Genomic DNA, 19,369 nt, shown 5'->3' with positions numbered 1-19,369 from the left:
CTCCAGGATCGGTGACTCTCCCAGCTCCCCGCACAGCCCATTCCAATGTCTGATCACCCTTTCTGTGAAGAAATCCCTCCTGACGTCCAGCCTAAACCTCCCCTGGCACAGCTTGAGACTGTCCTCTCATCAGATGAATTCCTCCAAGTCAATTTTGGTGTATTTTCTTTAGCTGAGTTCCTTTCCATGGCATTTCTACTGCCATCTAGGCAATTAATCAAGTTTCCTATGCTCACTATTTTTTTGTTTATATTCTGCATGCACCTGGATTTTTGGTAAATTTGGTAGAAATGAACACTAAGCTATTCAGAAAAACACATAAATATGAACATTTGAAATGGAAATACACTTTCCAAAACTGCATAAAAATAAGAATGGCATGTATGAGCACCTCTCATTTTAATAGTGGGGGTTTTTTTCCCCACTTCCTGTACTTTATTAGTCAGGAATAATACGGTTGACAGTGGTGAAAAAAAAAAAAGGCACATATTTTGTATAGTGATTTTCCTGAAAGCACCATAAGACACAAAAAAATCCTTACAGATTTTGGACCTCTGGATAGAGATGTTACAACCCATAATAATGCCTTATGGTTTTAATGTCCAAAGGATTGGATACGTTCCCTAATTAACAGGGAATTCTTGATATTTCTTAACCATGGGAAGCTAAATAACCACCTCCACTGTATGCAGAGAGAACTAAAGCAGAAAATTATGACGTGAGATTTATTTCAGGGGTACCTGTGACCACAGTGCTCCCCTTTGGAAGTTTTTATGCTGCTACAAAGATGTGAATGAGTCGGGTGATTCTCCTTTTCCTCCTCCCTCAGTGCTATTTCAGCTCAGTCCCCATGAGCGTGGGTGCAGACGAAAGCTGTGTATAAAATTAAAAAAGCATGGCATTATTTAAGCTGAGAGGCCCTTCAAATCATGTTTGTACAGCAGCCGAGCAGAGTTTTGCGTGCTCAGCACTTCTGAACACCACAGGATTTTTCGCCTATATAGCATTTTTGGAGAAAATGAATGGAGGAATCAACATGTTCTCATTTAGCTATAGATTTTTGATTGGTCTGTACTTAAGCTAATAGCATAACTATTTATTTGGTATAAATAAGATATTCTCAACTGAAGATTGCTTTGGAGTATTGAAGAAAAATACTGTGGAAAATAATTCAATTGCAGAAATAATTTTTCAACAGGGCCTGAAAGAATTTGCTTAAATTATTGAACACTTCCATATTTGCTGTAACAGCAGCAAAAGCTTCTGGAAAACCTTGAGCATAAAGAAACAATAAACACTAAAGGAAAAAAAAGGCATGTGTCAGAGAATCACAGAATGTTTTGGGTTGGAAGGGACCTTAAAAATCATCTTGTTACAATCCCATTCTGTGGACAAGGGCACCTTCCACTATCCCAGGTTGCTCCAAGCCTTGTCCAGCTTAGCCTTGGATGCTTCCAGGGATGGGGCAGCCACAGTTTCTCTGGGCAACCTGTGCCAGGGCTTCAGCACCCTCACATGGAAGAGTTTTTTTCCCAATATCTAATAGAAACCTACTCTCTTTCTATTTAAAGCCATTCCCCTTTGTAAATAATCTCTCTCCATCTTTCTTGCAGGCCCCTTCAGGGGTTGAAAGGCCACAGTCAGGTCACCCTGAAACCTTCTCTTCTCCAGGCTGAACAATGCCAATTCCCTCAGCCTTTTCTTCAGGAAAGCTGCCCCATCCCTCTGATCACCTTAGTGGCCTCCTCTGGACTTGTTCCAAGAGGTCCACGTCCTTCCTGTGCTGGGACCCCAGAGCTGGACACAGGGCTCCAGTCAGGTCTCACCAGAGCAGAGCAGAGGGGCTGAGCCATCAGGTTCCAGGTGACAAAAGCAATGCAGAAATAGGTCCCTACCCGAGGCCCTGCCTCACAGCGTGTCATTCCAGGCACGTCCTGTCAGGATTAGATGAAATTTCATACAAGAACTTGCTTACTCCTTCAGAATTCAGTTTAGGAAACAGAGCTGTCAGCTCCACTATTCTCAGATCACCTGCACACAATAAAATTCATGAGGCACTGCTGCTTGGAGAGCTGTGTTATAAAAAGCCATTTCTGCAACATTTTTTCCCCCAAATTTCCCATTGATTAGGAGATTTGCATGTGGAGTACTTAAAGGAACAGGCTTCAGCTGCCAGTGCCAAAATCTCTGGTTTTAAAAGTTGTTCCGCTCTCCCTGAGATTGCTGAGTAAGGGCTGGAAGAAAAAAGAAAAGCAGTGAGATAGGACAGGGACTGAGGAGAAATTTCAACAGAGAAAGGAAAGGGAGAAGGAAGGAAGAGCAGATAAATCAAAAGTTGCTGAAAAGTACAGGAAAGTGCAAAGACCAGCCCGTGCAATGTCAGGGAAAGGAGAATCCAAGGCTTCAATCCACTGTTTAACCAAAATGACTGGAAAAGTGCAAACAGGAAGGGCAATTGCAGAAATTGCACATTCCAGCAATACAGACAACTGTGGGAGTGGTGAAACAAAAGCAACACAGACCTCATACAGACCCCTGGAAAAGCTATTGATTACTGAGGACCCAGCTGGGACCAGGATTGAACAACAGCCATGTCCTGCCCAGTATTTAGGAAAATGCGTGGTTGTGATGGCAGGAAACAGCACTTTCTGTTAACTTTAATGTCAGTGCTGGTGCTGACCTGGAAGTCAGGGTCTGGTCAGCTACCACGGTATAATGAGGGGGGAAAACTGCTGCACAAAGTGCCAGTCATCGTTTCCATTCATTGGAGCTGCCTTCAGTAGGGGACGGACACAGCCCGTGGAACTGGAGTTCGGATGCCATCGTGTGACTCCCTGAAAAATTACACAGCTGGCGTGTCTGCCTTAGCAATATCTAATTTTAAAATACCACGTACAGTACCTTCTCTGCTTTTTTTTCTTTTTAATGATGACGGTTGTCTGCTTTGATGATTGACGGAAAGTACTGGGATAGTAAAAGAAATGCTACTCAAAATGCACGTGTTCGTCTCTAAGTTTGAACAGACGAGACATTTCTCGAAACTTTTTTCTCTAAAACTGTCGCCTCAAGATGGTATCCCAGGCAAATTCCAAGTTCTCTGAGCCACTCTGAACATACTATATATAGTTCTTCATCAGCCTGAGGTGCCCGGGACAGAATGCGGTGCTTTAATCGATTAAGTCATGATCGCGGCCAACGTTGAAAAGGGACAATTTTACCACTTCATAAGCCATTTAAAAACCATGCTAAGACGCCAGGACTGTGCACGGTGACCCCTCAAATCCCTGTCCTGTGTGTCCGGCCGCACCGGGAGGTCACCAGACCTTTAAGGCTTCTCGCGATGCAGGCAGAGATATCGCGGCATGGCCACCGTCACCTTGTACCTCAGGAAAAACGTTATTTAAAACCCGCAAAGGTCAGGGCGGGACTAAAACGGCGCTCGGAATCCACCAGGGCCCGGCCGCCACCGCCCCCTCAGCTCTGGGCGCCGCTATCCCGCCGGGCTGATGTGGCGCTACCGCCGGGCCGTACCACACGGCCCCGCCGGCGCGGGGGGTGCGCTGACCCGCCACCCTCACCGCGCCCCGGCACAACCGCGTCGATGTCAGCGAAACACCTCGTGCGTCCCCCTCTACCAGCTTGGTGGCGCCCGCGCGCGCGCCGACTGCCTTCGGGCGAAGCCATGGTGAAAGATTGTAGGGGGGCGGTAGGGCGCGTTTCGTGCCAGCGCGCTGTCCTGTCACCACGACATTGCCTTGTCACCGCTGCCCAGCAGCGACACGTGCCGAGCGGCCTCACGCGCAGGGAGTTAAGTGTAACGGCGCCCCCCAAAAAATGGTTCGGCCGGACCCCACCTCAGTAGAATGGAAGGCGGCGCCATCTTGGCCTCAGCCACAGCAGTCAGGAAATAGGGGTGCCAAGTGCGCAGTGGGGTGAGAAGGTGGAGAAGGCGCCGCTGGCTGAGCGAGCCGGGGCTGACAAAGGCGCCGGAATCGCCTGCGCGCGGAGGGGAGAGAGGGCGGCGGCGGGCGGGAGCAGCAGCGGGCACCGGGATTCCCCTCTGGCCCGCGCGCGTTAGTAGGTGCCGGCGCGCGCGGGCCGCTGGGCCTGGCGCACATGGCCCGGCCGTAGGAGCCGCCCCGCCCCTCCCCCGCCTTTCCCCGCCGCGTTCCGGACGGGACCGAGACCGGCCCCGACACCGAGAACCCGCGGCGAGCGCAGGGTACCGCACACCGCTCGACACCCGCGCGCCGACACCCGGGCACCGCACCCGGCCCCGGACGCCGCCGCCGCCGCCGCCCCATGCAGGACACCGAGGAGAGCCCCGCGGCCGCCGCGCCGCCCGGCGCGCAGGGCCCCGCCGAAGAACCCGAGCACACCGACGCGCCCCAGCCGCCCGCCGAGCCGCCGCAGCAGCAGGAGCGGGAGGAGGACGAGAAGGAAGATGAGGAGGAGGAAGGAGGAGGCGAGTCCGAGGCGCCGCCGGGGCCCCCCGAGCCGCCGCCCGCCGCCGAGGAGCCCCAGCAGCCGCCGTCCGGCCGCGAGAGCCCCGTGAAAGCCGAGCCCGAGCCCGGCTCCGAGCCCGCGGCCGAGCCCCAGTCCGAGCCGCCGGCCGAGGCCGACCCCGGAGCGGCGCTGGAGAACGGGGAGGCCGCGCCCGCCGGCCCGGCCGAGCCCGAGGATGAGATTTCCTTCAGCGACCCCGAGGACTTCGTGGACGACATCAGCGACGAAGGTGCGGGACGGGGGGAGCCGCGGGGCTCCCGCGCTGCCCGGAGCCGGGGGAGCCCGTGGGCAGCCGGGGCCAGCCCGGGGAGCGCTCTGCCCCGAGCCCCGGCCCGGCTGCGCCCCCGGCCTGGTGCTGAGCAGCTCCACATCCTGCGTGCGCGTCTGCATCGCAGCTGTGCTTCTTCAGTGATCTTTTTTTCTGAGTTATCTCCGCACCCCACAACGCTGCTGTCTTAAATCCTACTGCTAGTGGTTCTAAAATCGCTGTTACACCTCACTTGCGGGCTGCCCCCTGAGTGGAATCATCAGCTCGTCTCCCTTTTTGCCTCCTTTGGTTAAACTCAGCTATAGAAGCAGAATTTTTGAATGGCTGATGTGGTCGTTGCAAACTATGTTTAATCGTTCTTGTTTTTCCCATGCACCCAGAATGAAATCCGTAGGTAATTAGGGTTTGAGGAGAGTTACTGCTCATGAAGATGTGATGCAGGTACTCTGACAAGAAAGTAGGGGAAAATCGTTTCTGGCAGTTTAAAAATGTCAACCCAGGGTCTTTTAAAAGTAGTGGATATTGACTTCTTTAAAATGGCCAAGCTGTTGTGTACAGCACGTACAATAAATGTTTATACATAGGATTGTCATACAGAGGTCGGAGTGCTAATTTGGTGTTTTTCAGATGGGTCTTTCCAGATAAATTTTCTTAGTTTATGAATAGTAGAAGTACTTGTTTCCCCATTATCTGTTCAGCATTTGTGCTGTTTCAGGCTCTCTTGTGAGTGTATTCTGCATGTGGTAGGGTCTGTTACATGTATCAAAAGTGGAAAGATGTTTCTAAAGCACAGGATTGTGAATCAGCCAGTTACCTCGACTGGCAGTGGAATGCAGTGAGACAGGTGCGTTCTTGTGTTCGAGTCCTTTGTTTAGTTTAATAAAACAGCAGCCAAATATCCTAGATTAAGGAAGTGTTTGTTATTCTCAGTTTAGCAGTCTGTATAACAGCTCTTTGAACTTTTATTTTGTTTCTTAAAGAGACTCTGAAAAAGTTGTCTTGGAGCTGGATTCTTTTTGTTAAGTGCTTGCTTAATACACTTCATGTACATCTAGGATTATGTTCAGTTCCTTCTTAGAAACTGGGTCTATTTTCTATCCCCACCTATTTTGTTGTTAATTATTTTGGTTAGCTTCTCAGCTGTATGAAATCCAGTGTTAGTGGCTGAATTACAGTGTTTAAGTTTAGTCAGCTGGTCTGGCTTTCCATCTGTGTGTATTGCTTCTTGAGCTTCCTTATTCCTTACCCATTCTTCTGGTGCCTCCCCAAGGAGAAAAGCAGCCCAGTGTGACCAAACCAAGGCTCTTTGAATGCTCATAATAACACAGATCCTCAGGAGCACCTGTGAGATGCACCAGCTGTAGGACTGGAACATCTCAGATCTTCTTGTTTTCCCTCGAGTGGTGTTGGTGTGGAAGAGCAGCTGATCCAAGTTAAAGCAGAAGGGGTGTGTTGGACAACCTCTTAGGTACCAGAGAGGCTTTAGTTCAGATAATGACAGTGGTCCCTAAAATACTGCCAGCTGAAGATAGCCCTGTACCCACCACACCCTGCTTCCCTTCTGGCTGCATCAGAAGCTGGCTGAACCAGCTTCTTGCTCTTTGAAGATTCCTTTGTTCACCATCTTGAATTTAAGGGCACAGTGTGGGAATTTGTCTTCAGTCTGGTACAGTTTTGATTCAATACAGGGTGTTGCATTCCTGATCAGGAATCAAAACATGCATTCTTTGGCCTACAAAGTCTTTTGTGAGATGTGGCTATGAAAGAAATTACTAAAGGAGCCTTAAAAATTACCCTTTAGTGTTTTGCTTTGGTTTTCTCCTTTTGCTTGTAGACTTCAGTGGAAATGTCCTTATGTAGCATGCTTTAATTTTATGTATTTTATATTGTTATTTGTAGTTCCTACACACATTTGGCGATGATCTTTTTGTGTGATAAATATTACAAACAACAACATTCTATGGATGCTACATAATCTTGGTGGTAATAGGCTAAATATTTGTTTTTCATATTTGCCCCAGATCAATGGGAAGCTTCATGTGTAATAACCTGTTGAAGCTTAAAGTTGTAGGAAGCAACTTTTTAGTAGTTTGAAATTCAAAGTGAGCATGTTTCTCATATTTCTTCATTTCTAGAGATCTTTCCAGTGATGTTTCTGGGCAGAAAAATTTCTTGAATTACAAAACCATCAAAGATATAATGTCTTTGAAATATCAGCATATACAATACCTTTTTTTACTTTGTTCTCATATTTTAAGTCTGCGTGTGTTTGGATTTTCTTCCTAGTCTGCATGCTATAGATAGTCTGACTCCAAATTTTATCTAATTCAAAAGTATGGTGGAGTACTTATTTTCTGTGTAGTCTTGTATTTTATAGTGATCTTCACATAATCTTAAAAATTACTACACATATTCAGGAGTTAATATGCTTGAAGAATATCCAGTGTGAAAACATGTGTGCTTGTCTTCATAAAGCTTAAATATGGCTTTCAGTGTCTTGCCTTAGACCTTCGTTTTTGTGCTTAATTAAAGGTTTAGATGGAGTGTGAGTTCTTAATGATAGTGATGCTTGAGACATGCAGAGCTTCCAGTATGGTGGATAGTTTTGAATTATGCTGAAACTTGTGTAATTTGGGAGGGAGGTACAGGTTACATTTATTTTTATTAAAGTCACCTGGTTATAATTTGAGCAAGAGGACTGGTCAGAGGTCAGGTAGTAAATAATGCATTTGTCTGTGCTATTGTCAGTTTTGAGGACTTTATGAGCCAGTTCTATCTCCTGAAAAAAATTGGTAGTGTGAGTGTTGACAACCTCAGTGTGTAAAGTGTGTTTTTAAGAAAGACTTCAAGATCTGGGTGCTTAAAGTTTGCCCTGAAACCATATCATCCTGTCACTTAGGATGTGCTTGTTGTGCATTCACTTCAATTGTTGTTCTGACAGAACCTTCATTCACTACCAAGCTTCTGAAATGATTCTTGAAACTTCTTGAAATTTGCAGTCTCTCTGTTTCTTATCTCACTGGTCTTTTCATCTTTGTCTTCCTTCCTTCATGATGTGAGCAGTGCCTTAGTTTTCTGTCTGTTCTGTCTTTGCAGAACTGCTTGGTGACATCCTGAAAGATCAGCCACAGGAGGCAGATGGAATAGACTCGGTGATTGTTGTGGATAACGTGCCCCAGGTTGGACCAGACCGACTGGAGAAACTGAAGAATGTCATCCACAAAATATTTTCCAAATTTGGCAAGATCATCAATGAATTTTATCCAGAAGCAGATGGAAAAACAAAAGGGTAAGCCATGATAACTCCAACTGGAGAAAGAACTGAAACACAGCTCTGGCTTATCTTTGATTGTTAGTGTCAATACTTTATGGCAAATTTTTTTGGTGGCCTCATAGTTGTTATCATCACTTTCTTCTACCTCAGCCTGAGACATCAGTCTCAGTGACAAACAAGAGGGAATTGAGAAGCTTGATAGCTCATTAGGCTTCATAGTGGAGAGTGGTGGGATTTAATTATAGAAACAGTTAGCTGGGTGTGGAGACAAATTTCTGTGCTACATGAGGAGTTTTTTCTTAGTTTTCTGCTATGGCAGAAGTTAAAGGTCCTCTTGAGCTAAAAACTTAGTAGCAATGTCTGGATGTTTGTTGCAAAATAGATTGTCAATATCTTTAGCATTTATTCTGAGTATTGGAGGAATCCATACTTCAGGAAAGCATTAAAAGAGTTTTCTGGAGTGGAGTGATTGTTGCTTCAGTAAGATCAGCATGAAAATAATTCTGTCTCTCTGTTCATACCTCTGCTTGAGACACTGATGGTGTTCAGGGTACCGTTAGTTTTAGTCTTCTGGGCTCCAGGCTAGGTTGGATTAAGTGGCCAGAAGGAAGCTGAGTTCTGTAACTGAAAAAACAATGGTGGTGCTTTGAGATGCCTGTAACAGCAAGTTATAGTTCCTAAACATGACCAGTTACTCAGCTGGGAAGAGCTGTGGATGTAACCTGCATGTTCCTGTCTCTCACTGTTGTCCTGGTTGTGTTGAGCTTGCATTCACTGCTATGTCTGACCCGTTTCAGGAAGGATATCAGATTGATTGAGATCAGGCCTAGACAGCCAAAAAATGTGTGTGAGTCTGTGGCCAGAATGGAGATTAATTTGCTGTTGACCCTAACTGGTTAGGGACAAGACAAGAAGTTATCTTGTAGATGCTCTGTATTGAATTCCTAGTTCATCCCCATTGTTTCTTCTTTATTTTGGCCTGTTGTGCAGTCAACAATGTCTTGTACTTTGGTTTTCCTTCCTTGCAGATACATCTTCCTGGAGTACATGTCTCCCTCCCATGCCGTGGATGCTGTGAAGAATGCAGATGGATACAAACTGGACAAGCAGCACACTTTCAGAGTCAACCTGTTCACAGACTTTGATAAGTGAGTGCAAACAATTCTGTGCTATCCAGTAGATTTGAGGATTCTAATGCTGAGTTCCTGCATGGAGTGTAACCAACCAAATTACTCTTTCAGGTACATGACAATCAGTGATGAGTGGGAAATTCCTGAGAAACAACCATTTAAGGATTTGGTAAGAAATTTTTTGAAAAGTGGAAAAGACTGTTCAGCTTAATATTAAATGGTTACTTCACTGCTGAAATGTCCATATGAAAATAGAAACAATGTGTTAATGGTGTTGCAAATAGCAGTGCTGTTCACATGCTCCTGTTTCTTCATGCTCACCATCATGCAGTGATGGGAGGAGCTCGGTGCTTCTTCTTAATAGTTACATATAGTGTTAAGCTTAATTTACTCTTATTATGTTAGAGTGAATAGTAATTTTGCACAAGTAATTTAAAAATAGATTTTCAAAAGCACCTTTTTATATTCTTAATTGTTTGAGGCAAATTTGGTGTTTGTTGCCAGTTGTTTTGTAAATAGTCTGGTGGAAGAAAGAATAGTTTTTCTTTAAAAACCAAATACCAAATTACTTCTTGTTTAAAATAAGTTTTAAACATCATCAAAACACCTTGAAGGTCTGCCTGTTTATGGTGTGCTCTCAGCCTCCAGCATGCAGTAGTTGGAATTCTTTAATTTCACTTCAAAAACTTGTTGGCAGTGGTAAGACCCCCAAAGTTGCACTCTTTGGTAAGACCAGCTCCCACCTGCCAGGTAGATACTAATTTTTGGAACTTGCTGGCTTAGCCTTTGACTAACTAATAGTCTTTTGCTCTGTTTTTTCTCAGGGGAATCTCCGATACTGGTTGGAAGACCCTGACTGTAGGGATCAGTACAGTGTGATCTTTGAGTCAGGAGACCGGACATCCATTTTTTGGAATGACATCAAGGAACCTGTTCAAATTGAGGACAGAGCAGTGAGTGTCCTGGAGATTGCAGATACACTGCCAGTCTCTTTCATTTTGTGACATTGCAGCTTTCTAATTAAAAAAAAAAAAAAGGCTTTTTTCCATTGCTGAAATAATTTTTTCTTCCTTATGAAGAGTGGTGAAATTGCATCCTTTAGAATTAGACTTAGCTGCTTAGGTAAAAGAACTGTGAATTTTTTAAGAGTTTGTGGTGGTGTATGTTTTGGGTTTTTTTTTTTTAACTGCTCTACGATGCCCATTAGTTTCCTTCATCCCTCTGTTGTAGGTGATTCAGAAAGACCTGAAAATGCAAAGTCAGAGTTTGATGAGCACTATTTATTCCAGCTGAATATGTGCTTATGTTTGCTGCTTCAGATGACTCCTTGCTTTTGTGCTGACCACAGAGGTGTTAAAGAGGAATAGCTGGTTTGGTAATGGCATAAAGAAGGCAGAGTTAGTCTGCTGCAGGCACTGGACTTGCTGGGAACTGTTAGGACCCAGGAGCGTTTTCCTTAATAACCACTGTGCATTACAGTAGGAGGAAGTTGGCTCTGGGATGGTGAGAGTATTTGCTCATCACCATGGTCTCCAGCTGTGGTCTGTATTGCTGAGATCTCACTAACTTAGCTGAAAGTCCAGAGCTGTGTTGTTGAGAAATTTGAAATGCTTACCCTTACTTCTGAGATCAGTATGTTCTTACCAAGGCTGAAAGAAGGAAATCCAGGGTGTTAGTTGTGTTTAACTGTTATTCTGAGAAGGAAGTCACTGTACATGAAAACCATCTTTGGTGATCTGTAAGTTGGTCTCAATTGACAGTTTTCAACGTAAAGAATAGGAACTGTACATTATGTGCACAGAATAAAACCCCACAATTATCACAGATCCCGAGATCTTTACTTAGTAAAGGGATTTACAAAATGTACTGCTGCAAGCCACACAGGAATTCTTTCCCTTTTAGGAACACAGCATGAAATTAAACTTTTTTTTTTTTTGTGTACTTTTTTTTTTTTTTAAATCCAGAGGTGGACAGAGACCTATGTCCGTTGGTCTCCCAAAGGCACATACCTGGCTACATTCCACCAGAGAGGCATTGCTCTGTGGGGTGGAGAGAAGTTCAAGCAGATCCAAAGGTTTAGTCACCAAGGAGTGCAGCTTATTGACTTCTCACCCTGTGAAAGGTACAGAATATGATACTGGTTTGGGCTAGGGGGTCAAAAATATGAGGCATCAGCAGCATCATCCAAATCTGGAGTGCTGAAATTAATTTCTTAAGATCTTTTTAACACTTAAGAGCTCTGGAGAGAAGGATAAAATAATTTCAGGACTGAGATGTATTTTCATTTGAGTTTTCAAGTAACACATTTGGAAGCAGTTGGGTTTTATGCTTTTTTGTATTAAAGAGATTATTTACTTTTCAGTGGAGAAGCCCAGCATTCCTGTAATTTGGGTTGGATAAGGTCAATGATCTTTGGTTTGAAACCAGTGTTAGTCTCATGTCAAAACTATATAATAGGTAACAGTGTATTTGGTGAGTTCTCCCTTCTAACATCAATATGGAAAGACTTGCACACAAATCTGGAACCTTTTCAGCCAGAGGGATGCCAGGGAAACTTTCTCTTCCTTTATCATCCTGTTCTTATTTTTCCCTCCCCTGAAAAATCCCATTAGAGAAACTGCTGTTTTAAAGTGCCTGGTATTTAAATACTACTTGAATGAAAGCCTGCTGGTACTGACCTGTTAGATTAAATTTCAATAATGAATTCTATTATGTCTTTTGTAGGTATTTAGTGACCTTCAGCCCTTTAATGGACACACAGGATGACCCTCAGGCTATCATCATCTGGGATATTCTGACTGGCCAAAAGAAGAGAGGATTCCACTGTGAAAACTCAGCTCACTGGCCTATTTTTAAGTAGGTTGAGAAACAGAATTAGAGAGTTGTGGTCCCAGACTTCATTTAATAAAAAGGCAGATCCAATTTAATTTTTTTTCTTTCTTGCTTAGATGGAGTCATGATGGTAAATTCTTTGCTCGAATGACTTCAGATACTCTCAGCATCTATGAAACACCTGTAAGTGCTTGCCTTTTTTGCATAATAACAAGAGTAGAAAGTGCCTGTGTGAATATAAGTATGTTACTAACTTGAAAATTCATCCTTTTTCCATCTTTTAGTCTATGGGTTTGTTGGACAAAAAGAGCTTGAAAATCAATGGAATAAGGTGAGTCTATTCCCTTGTAGTCATAACTGTGCTCTTTAGCTGGAATCTTTTAGTCTGGGGATTTGTTATGGCCAGAGGAATCTTCAGTTTGTTGCCTGGAGCAAAGAGCTTTACATGTCAAGGTGGTCAAATTAGCCAAAGTAGCAGAAAAAAATGGAAAACTCTCAACTTGTTGATGAACACATTTGGTAGATTCTGTGCCTGGAAATCCTCCTTGTCGTACTGCTTAATCCAGGGTCTATCTTGAGAGTTGTGTTCCTTGTCTTTGAAACCACACTGGAATGCAGCTTGTTAGAGAGTATCTCCCATACAAGGTGATTTTGCTGGCTTAGAGCAGTGTGCTGTGTCTGCACAAGACACACTGACTCCTGTGAGAGTTTTTAAAGTACATCTCTGTAAAGCAACAAGAAAATTAAGTGTACCCAGGTGGAAGAAGATGGTCTCTGTGGTAATTTAATAGGGTTTATTTTGGCTCATTTGTTCCTAGATCTTTGGCACACTCTGCGTGCAACCCCTGCTTTTTGGTGAGATGTACTGATGAGACAACATTGGTGATACAGCAAATTTATATAGCTGTTTAAGAATCTCTTTAGGTATCTTCAGTAAATGCCCTTAGTTATGTATCTGTGCCTGTCTTTATTATCCGGAGTCAATCTTTGTGCAACATTCAGATACAATGAGCAAAGTGCTTTCTGCTTGTACTATCTCTAACTGAAAAATTGAAATGGCATGTTTTTAACTTTGTTCCTGTAGAGACTTCTCATGGTCTCCAGGTGGTAACATAATTGCTTTCTGGGTGCCTGAGGACAAAGACATCCCAGCAAGAGTGACTTTGATGCAGCTGCCTTCTAGACAAGAAATTCGTGTGCGGAATTTGTTCAACGTGGTAGATTGTAAACTGCACTGGCAGAAGAATGGGGACTACCTGTGTGTGAAGGTAGACAGGACTCCCAAAGGCACACAGGTACATGGATTATGATTTTATTGGGAAAATTTGTTTCTGCTTCATGCCTTCTTTTCTTACAGTACTGTCTTTAAATAAAGGCAGTGTAAATTAAAAATAGTTTTGGCATGACGTAGTTTTTTCCATTGGAATTTGAAGCATATGAAAGCAGAATGTGTGAGATGTTTGCATCCAGGATTTGCTTTGACTTTAGAGGCCTCTTGGTCTCTGACAGGTCTGTGCCTCTCCTCTTCTGCTCAAAATTAAGCAGCTATTAAACATCACATAGGTCAAGCTACATAATGTGCCACATATTCATCTGTCTTAATTAAATTTTATAGCAGTCTGAAAAAAAATAGAAATTCTGAAATTATTCTTTAATTAATAATTCTTTAAATAATTCTTTGTCAGAACAAATTTGGGGTGTTTTCGGTAAAAAGGTATATTCTATATTTATCTGGTCTCATTAAAGGAATTAACCCTGACTCACTCTCATCCTGTGTCCTAACAGGCTAATTGTGGAGTTGTCCTTCTATGCCTAGGGATAAAATTATTTGCTCTGCTGTTTTTGTGCTGGGTAACGAGGTGATTTTGGCCTTTACAGGGAGTAGTGACCAACTTTGAAATATTCCGCATGAGAGAGAAACAGGTGCCAGTGGATGTGGTGGAAATGAAAGGTAATGCCAAGTATTCCCTCACTTTTGAGATTAAACTTTTCTGTAGAGGTGCTTTATAAATTCTTGTCAACACATTATATAATTAGGAATTTACCCTTTGGAAAAGAGCTGGATTTTAATGTTGCAGAATGTCTCATGTAAAAATGAGAAATCAAAACTTCTGTTGCTGTTCATGCTTGTGACTGACTTGAAAAATGACAGAGATGAAAATGTGTTATTATCAGCCCTACCATTTTTATTAATATGAATGTATTTTGTAGGTGATGGAAGACTTAGAGTTATAGTTATGAACACCTCCCCTAACTCCCCGCAATTGCCTTCTCAACTTGTATTTTAAAAGAAAGTATTAACTGATGGATTCCCTCTTTGGTAATTACTTGAAATCAGAGGTTTGTGCTGTTCTTTAACAGAGTTGTTGCTCCTCTTGTTACAGAGAGCATCATAGCCTTTGCTTGGGAACCAAATGGAAGCAAGTTTGCTGTGTTGCATGGAGAAACTCCACGAATTTCAGTTTCCTTTTACCATGTTAAAAACAACGGGAAAATAGAACTCATAAGTAAGTGAAAAACAAGTGAGAAGTGCAGATACTAAACATTTTGCATGGTAATAGATGCAATGAACTCAAAATTGCAGCTGTTTGTGATTTTTGTGAGATATTAGTGAGGTTGATGCTTGTAATTGATGGATTGAGATCTTTTTGTGAATTTGCCTTGTTTCTTTTCAGAAACATTTGACAAGCAGCAGGCAAACACGATATTTTGGAGTCCCCAGGGGCAGTTTGTAGTGTTGGCTGGCCTCAGAAGGTAAGTGTTACACCACCACATTGATTTTAAAGGAGGAAGAGAACTACAGTATCTCACCAAGAAGAGTTTGGTGTCCCTGTCAATGCTGATTGCTTTTGCACAGCTCTATCAGGATTACAGCAAAGGCAGAGCATCTTGCACCTCTCATGCAACTTCAGGATGTATCTTAGTCCTTTGCAGCTTTCACATCTTATTTTTGCCACACCAAATAAAGAATGCGTTTTTCAACAGAAAAGTGGATGTTTAGAAACACCTTCCAGCTGTTTAAGTTAAATACTGACTCTGAGCCAATCCAGTTTGGGCATGCTTATGGCTCTTGTGATGCATTTGTTGTCATTGCCTTGTGCCTTTTCATGGGCAATACCTGTTAGTGACAGTGCTGCTTTGTGAAAGATTCATCAAGAAAGTTTCACTTTAAAGCAAGTGAAAATTATTGTTGTAATATTTGCTTTCATGTGCTTTCAGACAAGCACTGCTGTTCATCTTAGAAATATTTTCTTTAATGTCTTCTTCACTACTATGTCTAAGCATATGATTGTTAAACTTTGGCTGTAGCTTGCCTAGAGCATGTTTTTACTGTGACTTTTACCCATTTTATTTGTATTCTTAAGAGTCCCTGAATATAGAAACAGAAGTGGTGGTGTTCTTACGTGCTGTTTTGTTTTTATCCACTGCATTCCTTTCCAGACACAGAGACTGGTACAAACCTGTCTCTTGGCTGCTGTGAGACTTTGTAATGAGGAGTTGTAGGGATGCAGCTTGTGAAATGTTTTTTAAAGCCCAGGCTGTGCTGGTGTGTAAAGCAATGTCTTGTTTTGCCTGTGCAGCATGAATGGTGCCTTAGCATTTGTTGACACGTCTGACTGCACCATGATGAACATCGCAGAGCACTACACGGCCTCCGACGTGGAGTGGGACCCCACGGGCAGATACATTGTCACCTCTGTGTCTTGGTGGAGCCACAAGGTATTGATGCACCTCTTTTCCCACCCCTGCTTGCTCTTGCAGTGGTATTGGAAAGGGCTATTGATTAGGAAGAGAAAATGAGCACCTGCCACTGGTAGAATTACTTAACCTCCACCACAGTTTTAAACATTAATTTCTGAGCACTCCAGTGTTAAGTTAAAGCTTATTTTGGCTGAGCTGCTGCACTGCTCTTCCAGGTGGACAATGCATATTGGTTGTGGACCTTTCAAGGCCGTCTGCTTCAGAAGAACAACAAAGACAGATTCTGTCAGCTTCTCTGGAGACCACGACCAGCAACCCTGCTCAGCGAGGATCAGATAAAGGTGGGGTGTTCAAGGACTTTGTGTTGACATGGATTTGGTGTATAAAGCATGCTTGGTGTACTCCTTGAGGATGAGGTTTGTTACACAACCATCTTTTTTCCCTGAATGTGTGAATAAACACATTGCTGTGTGGGACCTCACTTCTGGGAATGTCTGCAGATATTAACAGGTATTATAAGCTCAAAATAGAAGTGGTTACCAGTTGTTCTTACAGTTAGGGTATGATGAAAGGGTATAAAGAAAAGTAAATTGAATTTTGCTCTTCAGACTTGACTAGTTGTTTGTGTAGAGAAGCACTTACATGATCTATAAGCCAGGAGGCACAAAATTATAGTGAAGGGGAATTGCCCAGCAGAGAGATGTTTTTCGGAAGGACATAGCCTGCTTAGGCCTACCAAGGGAGTTCTTAGAGAAGATGGTTCTAATTGCTAGTCTGATACTCCAGTTGAAATGAAATTTCCTGTTTCACAGCAAATTAAGAAGGACCTGAAGAAATACTCCAAGATATTTGAGCAGAAGGATCGCCTGAGCCAGTCCAAAGCTTCAAAGGCAAGACACTTTTGAAATGTAATATAAATTAAACTCTTGTAGCCTACTCTGGTGACATGTAAGTTACATTTCCTGTATCACAGATGTTATGTTCCTGTATCCAGATGGTTAGAATTAGTCCAGTGGGTTTGTTCAGAGAGGTGCTACTGTAAAGAGTCTGGAGAGGAACTGGTGTTACGTTGTGGTAAAATTCTGGAGTCCTTAGCGTGTTGCTGCATTAGTGTTTAAATGAAGAAAAGCTCTTCAAATTAGGAATAAAGGACACCTCACCAAAACAGCATTCTGATTAGAGAAGAGAAGGTGTTTATGAGAGCCAGGCTAGACTCAGGAATGCCGGGGCTGGGTTTGGTTCAGGGGCAGGTTGAGCAGCCCTTTTGTCCCCGCAGGAGCTGGTGGAGCGGCGGCGCACGATGATGGAGGAGTTCAGGAAGTACCGCAAGATGGCACAAGAGCTGTACATGGAGCAGCGCAGCGAGCGCCTGGAGCTGCGCGGGGGTGAGGCCCGGGGCTGGGCTGGGCTGGGCTGGGCTGGGCTGAGCAGCACCTCCTGCAGGGCCTGCTCCCCTTCTCTCCTCCCTCTGCTTCCTGCTGAAGCCAGGCCCCTGTTCTCTGGAGGGTCTTTGTACTTTTTTTGTCCTGAATCCGTGGCAGGATTTAAGGGGGGGAGGCATTGGCTTGACCTTGGGATAAAACTGTAGTAGGAGGCAGTAGTGCCTCGCTTATCACTGAATACGTTTCACATGTACTTGTTACGATTTAAAGCACCAAATACCTCTTTACGTCTTGCTTCACTGCTGGTCTAAGGGCTGCTTCTGCCAAGAGCATCAAATCATTCCATTGCTGCCTTGCTTGTTGTGTTCAGTGTTGATGTTTTCTCCATTGCAGGGGTAGACACAGATGAGCTGGACAGCAATGTCGATGACTGGGAGGAGGAGACTGTGGAATTTTTTATCAATGAAGAAATTATTACCCTTGCAGAACCAGAGTAATTAATAAAACTGTGGTAAGATAACTCTGAGAGAAACTCTGTCAACTATTGCTATAGAGTTGATAATTCACTTTAGGGAGTTAGGTCTGTCTGTTGAGCTGGTGAATGTGTTGTTCTCAGAGTTGCTTTATGTTTTTTTCTGTGGCTAGGAAAGGCAGTGTTTTTTGGAAAGTAATTGCAGACAATCAGATCTGTGAGTTGTACTGAACAGAATATTCTGTACATGCTGTCTTTCCAGAGAGATCAAACCCACAACAGAGTCAGCGTAAGCTTATGAACACAGTGTTGCAGACCTGTAAGTTCATCAGCAGGAAGAATTGTAGTTGGCATGAGATAGGAATTTTGCCTTTTGGAAGATTTGCATATTAGTCCAAGACTGAACACAGTTTAAATAGTGTATTAAAGATTATACCAAATTTGTCTGTGAGCTGATAGTATTTTGAGATGATATTTAAATATCTGCATGATCTCAGTTACTGTTTTCTAGAAAAGTTGGATAGAGTTCACATGGTAGCAGATTTTTGTGTAATGACTGGCATGGCTTGTTGGGAAATCCTGTATTTAATTCAGTGTTTTTCCCAGCTCCTTCTTGTGAATTAGTATATTTTATGTTGGCAATGGAGGCTACTTCCAGCCCCTCTTGTAGGAAACGTCCTACTGAGCTTGACATTGTATTGAGGAGGAAAAATACTTTCACAGACACTGACAGGATTTAAAACTTGCAGTGGGTTCCTGCTCTGTCATGTTTAGGATCTCACTTAAGGAAGAGGAAGGGGAGACTGGAAATAATGCACCTGTAAGTCACCCTTTAGTTCTTCAGCCTCCAGATATCTGAAGAGCTCAGGTGCAACATGTGCCTCTTGGAGCTGTAGAAAAATAATAGCCTTGATACCTTTGACAGTATTTGGGTCTGGCTTATGTGTTCCATACATGGGAGATCTTTTTATGGAAGGAAGAGGGAGAGAAGCTGCTTAGTGTATGGATTTAAGCCACGTGAGTTTAGGAAGAGGTGAAACACAAGCTGGTGTAGGCTTTCACCACCTCAGCTTTGAGGCTGAGCTGTTTGTATAAAAGCACAGTAACTAACTCAGCTCTTTTTTGTTTTTTTGCAGCTCCACCAGATCTTGTGCTGAAAAGAAGTGCGTTTGTTTTCTGAAAGCCTATATCAACTTTGGAATTCTTAATCCATATTCTTGCACTCTGGAAGGGTGGATGCACCAGATTTTCTCCATTCTGACACATTGTAGTGCCTTTAAGTCTTGCTGCCTGCTGCAGTGAGATACTGGAAAGGCGCTGCTTTTAAATTTATATTTTTTTTCTAGGGTTTGATTATTTTTTTTTCTTTTTAAATCCACTACTACCAGTATTTACTTCCTGACTCCCGTGCAGTCCTTGCCAGCTGGCATTTTTTTGCCTCTTGCCAGTGAGGTGAGATTCACCAGTGCACCCCTATCTCACAGACACAATGTTTGGGTTCCAGGACTCTCTCTGTGTCCCCAGGGCACGGACAAGTGTTCTTTTGGGTTGGGGAAAAGTCACCAGAACCATTTCTTGTATGATGTGTTTTAGTGTGCTGAAGCAGCACTACAGTGGGCTATACCCTCCTCCTTTCAGATTGTGAAAGGATGTCTCCCTCAAAGAGCTGAATATGGAAATAAAAGCAGACCTATACTAAAACCAGGTTATGTGTTGTTTGTAGGGATTTATTCCCTGAATGATCCAACATCACCCAGTAATGAGAGTGAGTGTGTTTGCTGTATTGCCTAATCATTTTTACAA

The 19,369-nt window shown here is 43.4% G+C and overlaps 1 protein-coding gene across 1 annotated transcript; it reads left to right on the top strand.

Moving 5' to 3' along the window:
* Window positions 1–4,136: 4,136 nt before the first annotated feature.
* Window positions 4,137–19,361, top strand: EIF3B (eukaryotic translation initiation factor 3 subunit B). Its single transcript, XM_062503283.1, has 19 exons — window positions 4,137–4,735; window positions 7,871–8,063; window positions 9,077–9,196; window positions 9,290–9,347; window positions 10,003–10,131; window positions 11,143–11,300; window positions 11,903–12,034; window positions 12,127–12,193; window positions 12,295–12,341; window positions 13,095–13,305; window positions 13,889–13,961; window positions 14,395–14,517; window positions 14,686–14,764; window positions 15,592–15,730; window positions 15,928–16,053; window positions 16,525–16,602; window positions 16,989–17,097; window positions 17,488–17,605; window positions 18,703–19,361. Exons 1-18 carry the CDS (start codon window positions 4,303–4,305, stop codon window positions 17,589–17,591), a joined length of 2,379 nt encoding a protein of 792 aa, XP_062359267.1. The 5' UTR covers window positions 4,137–4,302; the 3' UTR covers window positions 17,592–17,605; window positions 18,703–19,361.
* The last annotated feature ends 8 nt before the right edge of the window (window positions 19,362–19,369 follow it).

The sequence above is a fragment of the Cinclus cinclus genome, chromosome 16, assembly GCF_963662255.1.
Source record: "Cinclus cinclus chromosome 16, bCinCin1.1, whole genome shotgun sequence".
Classification (NCBI taxonomy): domain Eukaryota; kingdom Metazoa; phylum Chordata; class Aves; order Passeriformes; family Cinclidae; genus Cinclus; species Cinclus cinclus.
This window is presented reverse-complemented; position numbering and strand designations above follow the sequence as displayed.

Excerpts from the sequence above, each read along its gene's own strand:
- EIF3B (XM_062503283.1), top strand. The coding sequence starts at position 4,303 with ATGCAGGACACCGAGGAGAGCCCCGCGGCCGCCGCGCCGCCCGGCGCG. Across the intron at positions 9,197-9,289 it reads CTGTTCACAGACTTTGATAA|GTACATGACAATCAGTGATG; the intron begins GTGAGTGCAAAC and ends TTACTCTTTCAG. Across the intron at positions 10,132-11,142 it reads TTCAAATTGAGGACAGAGCA|AGGTGGACAGAGACCTATGT; the intron begins GTGAGTGTCCTG and ends TTTTAAATCCAG.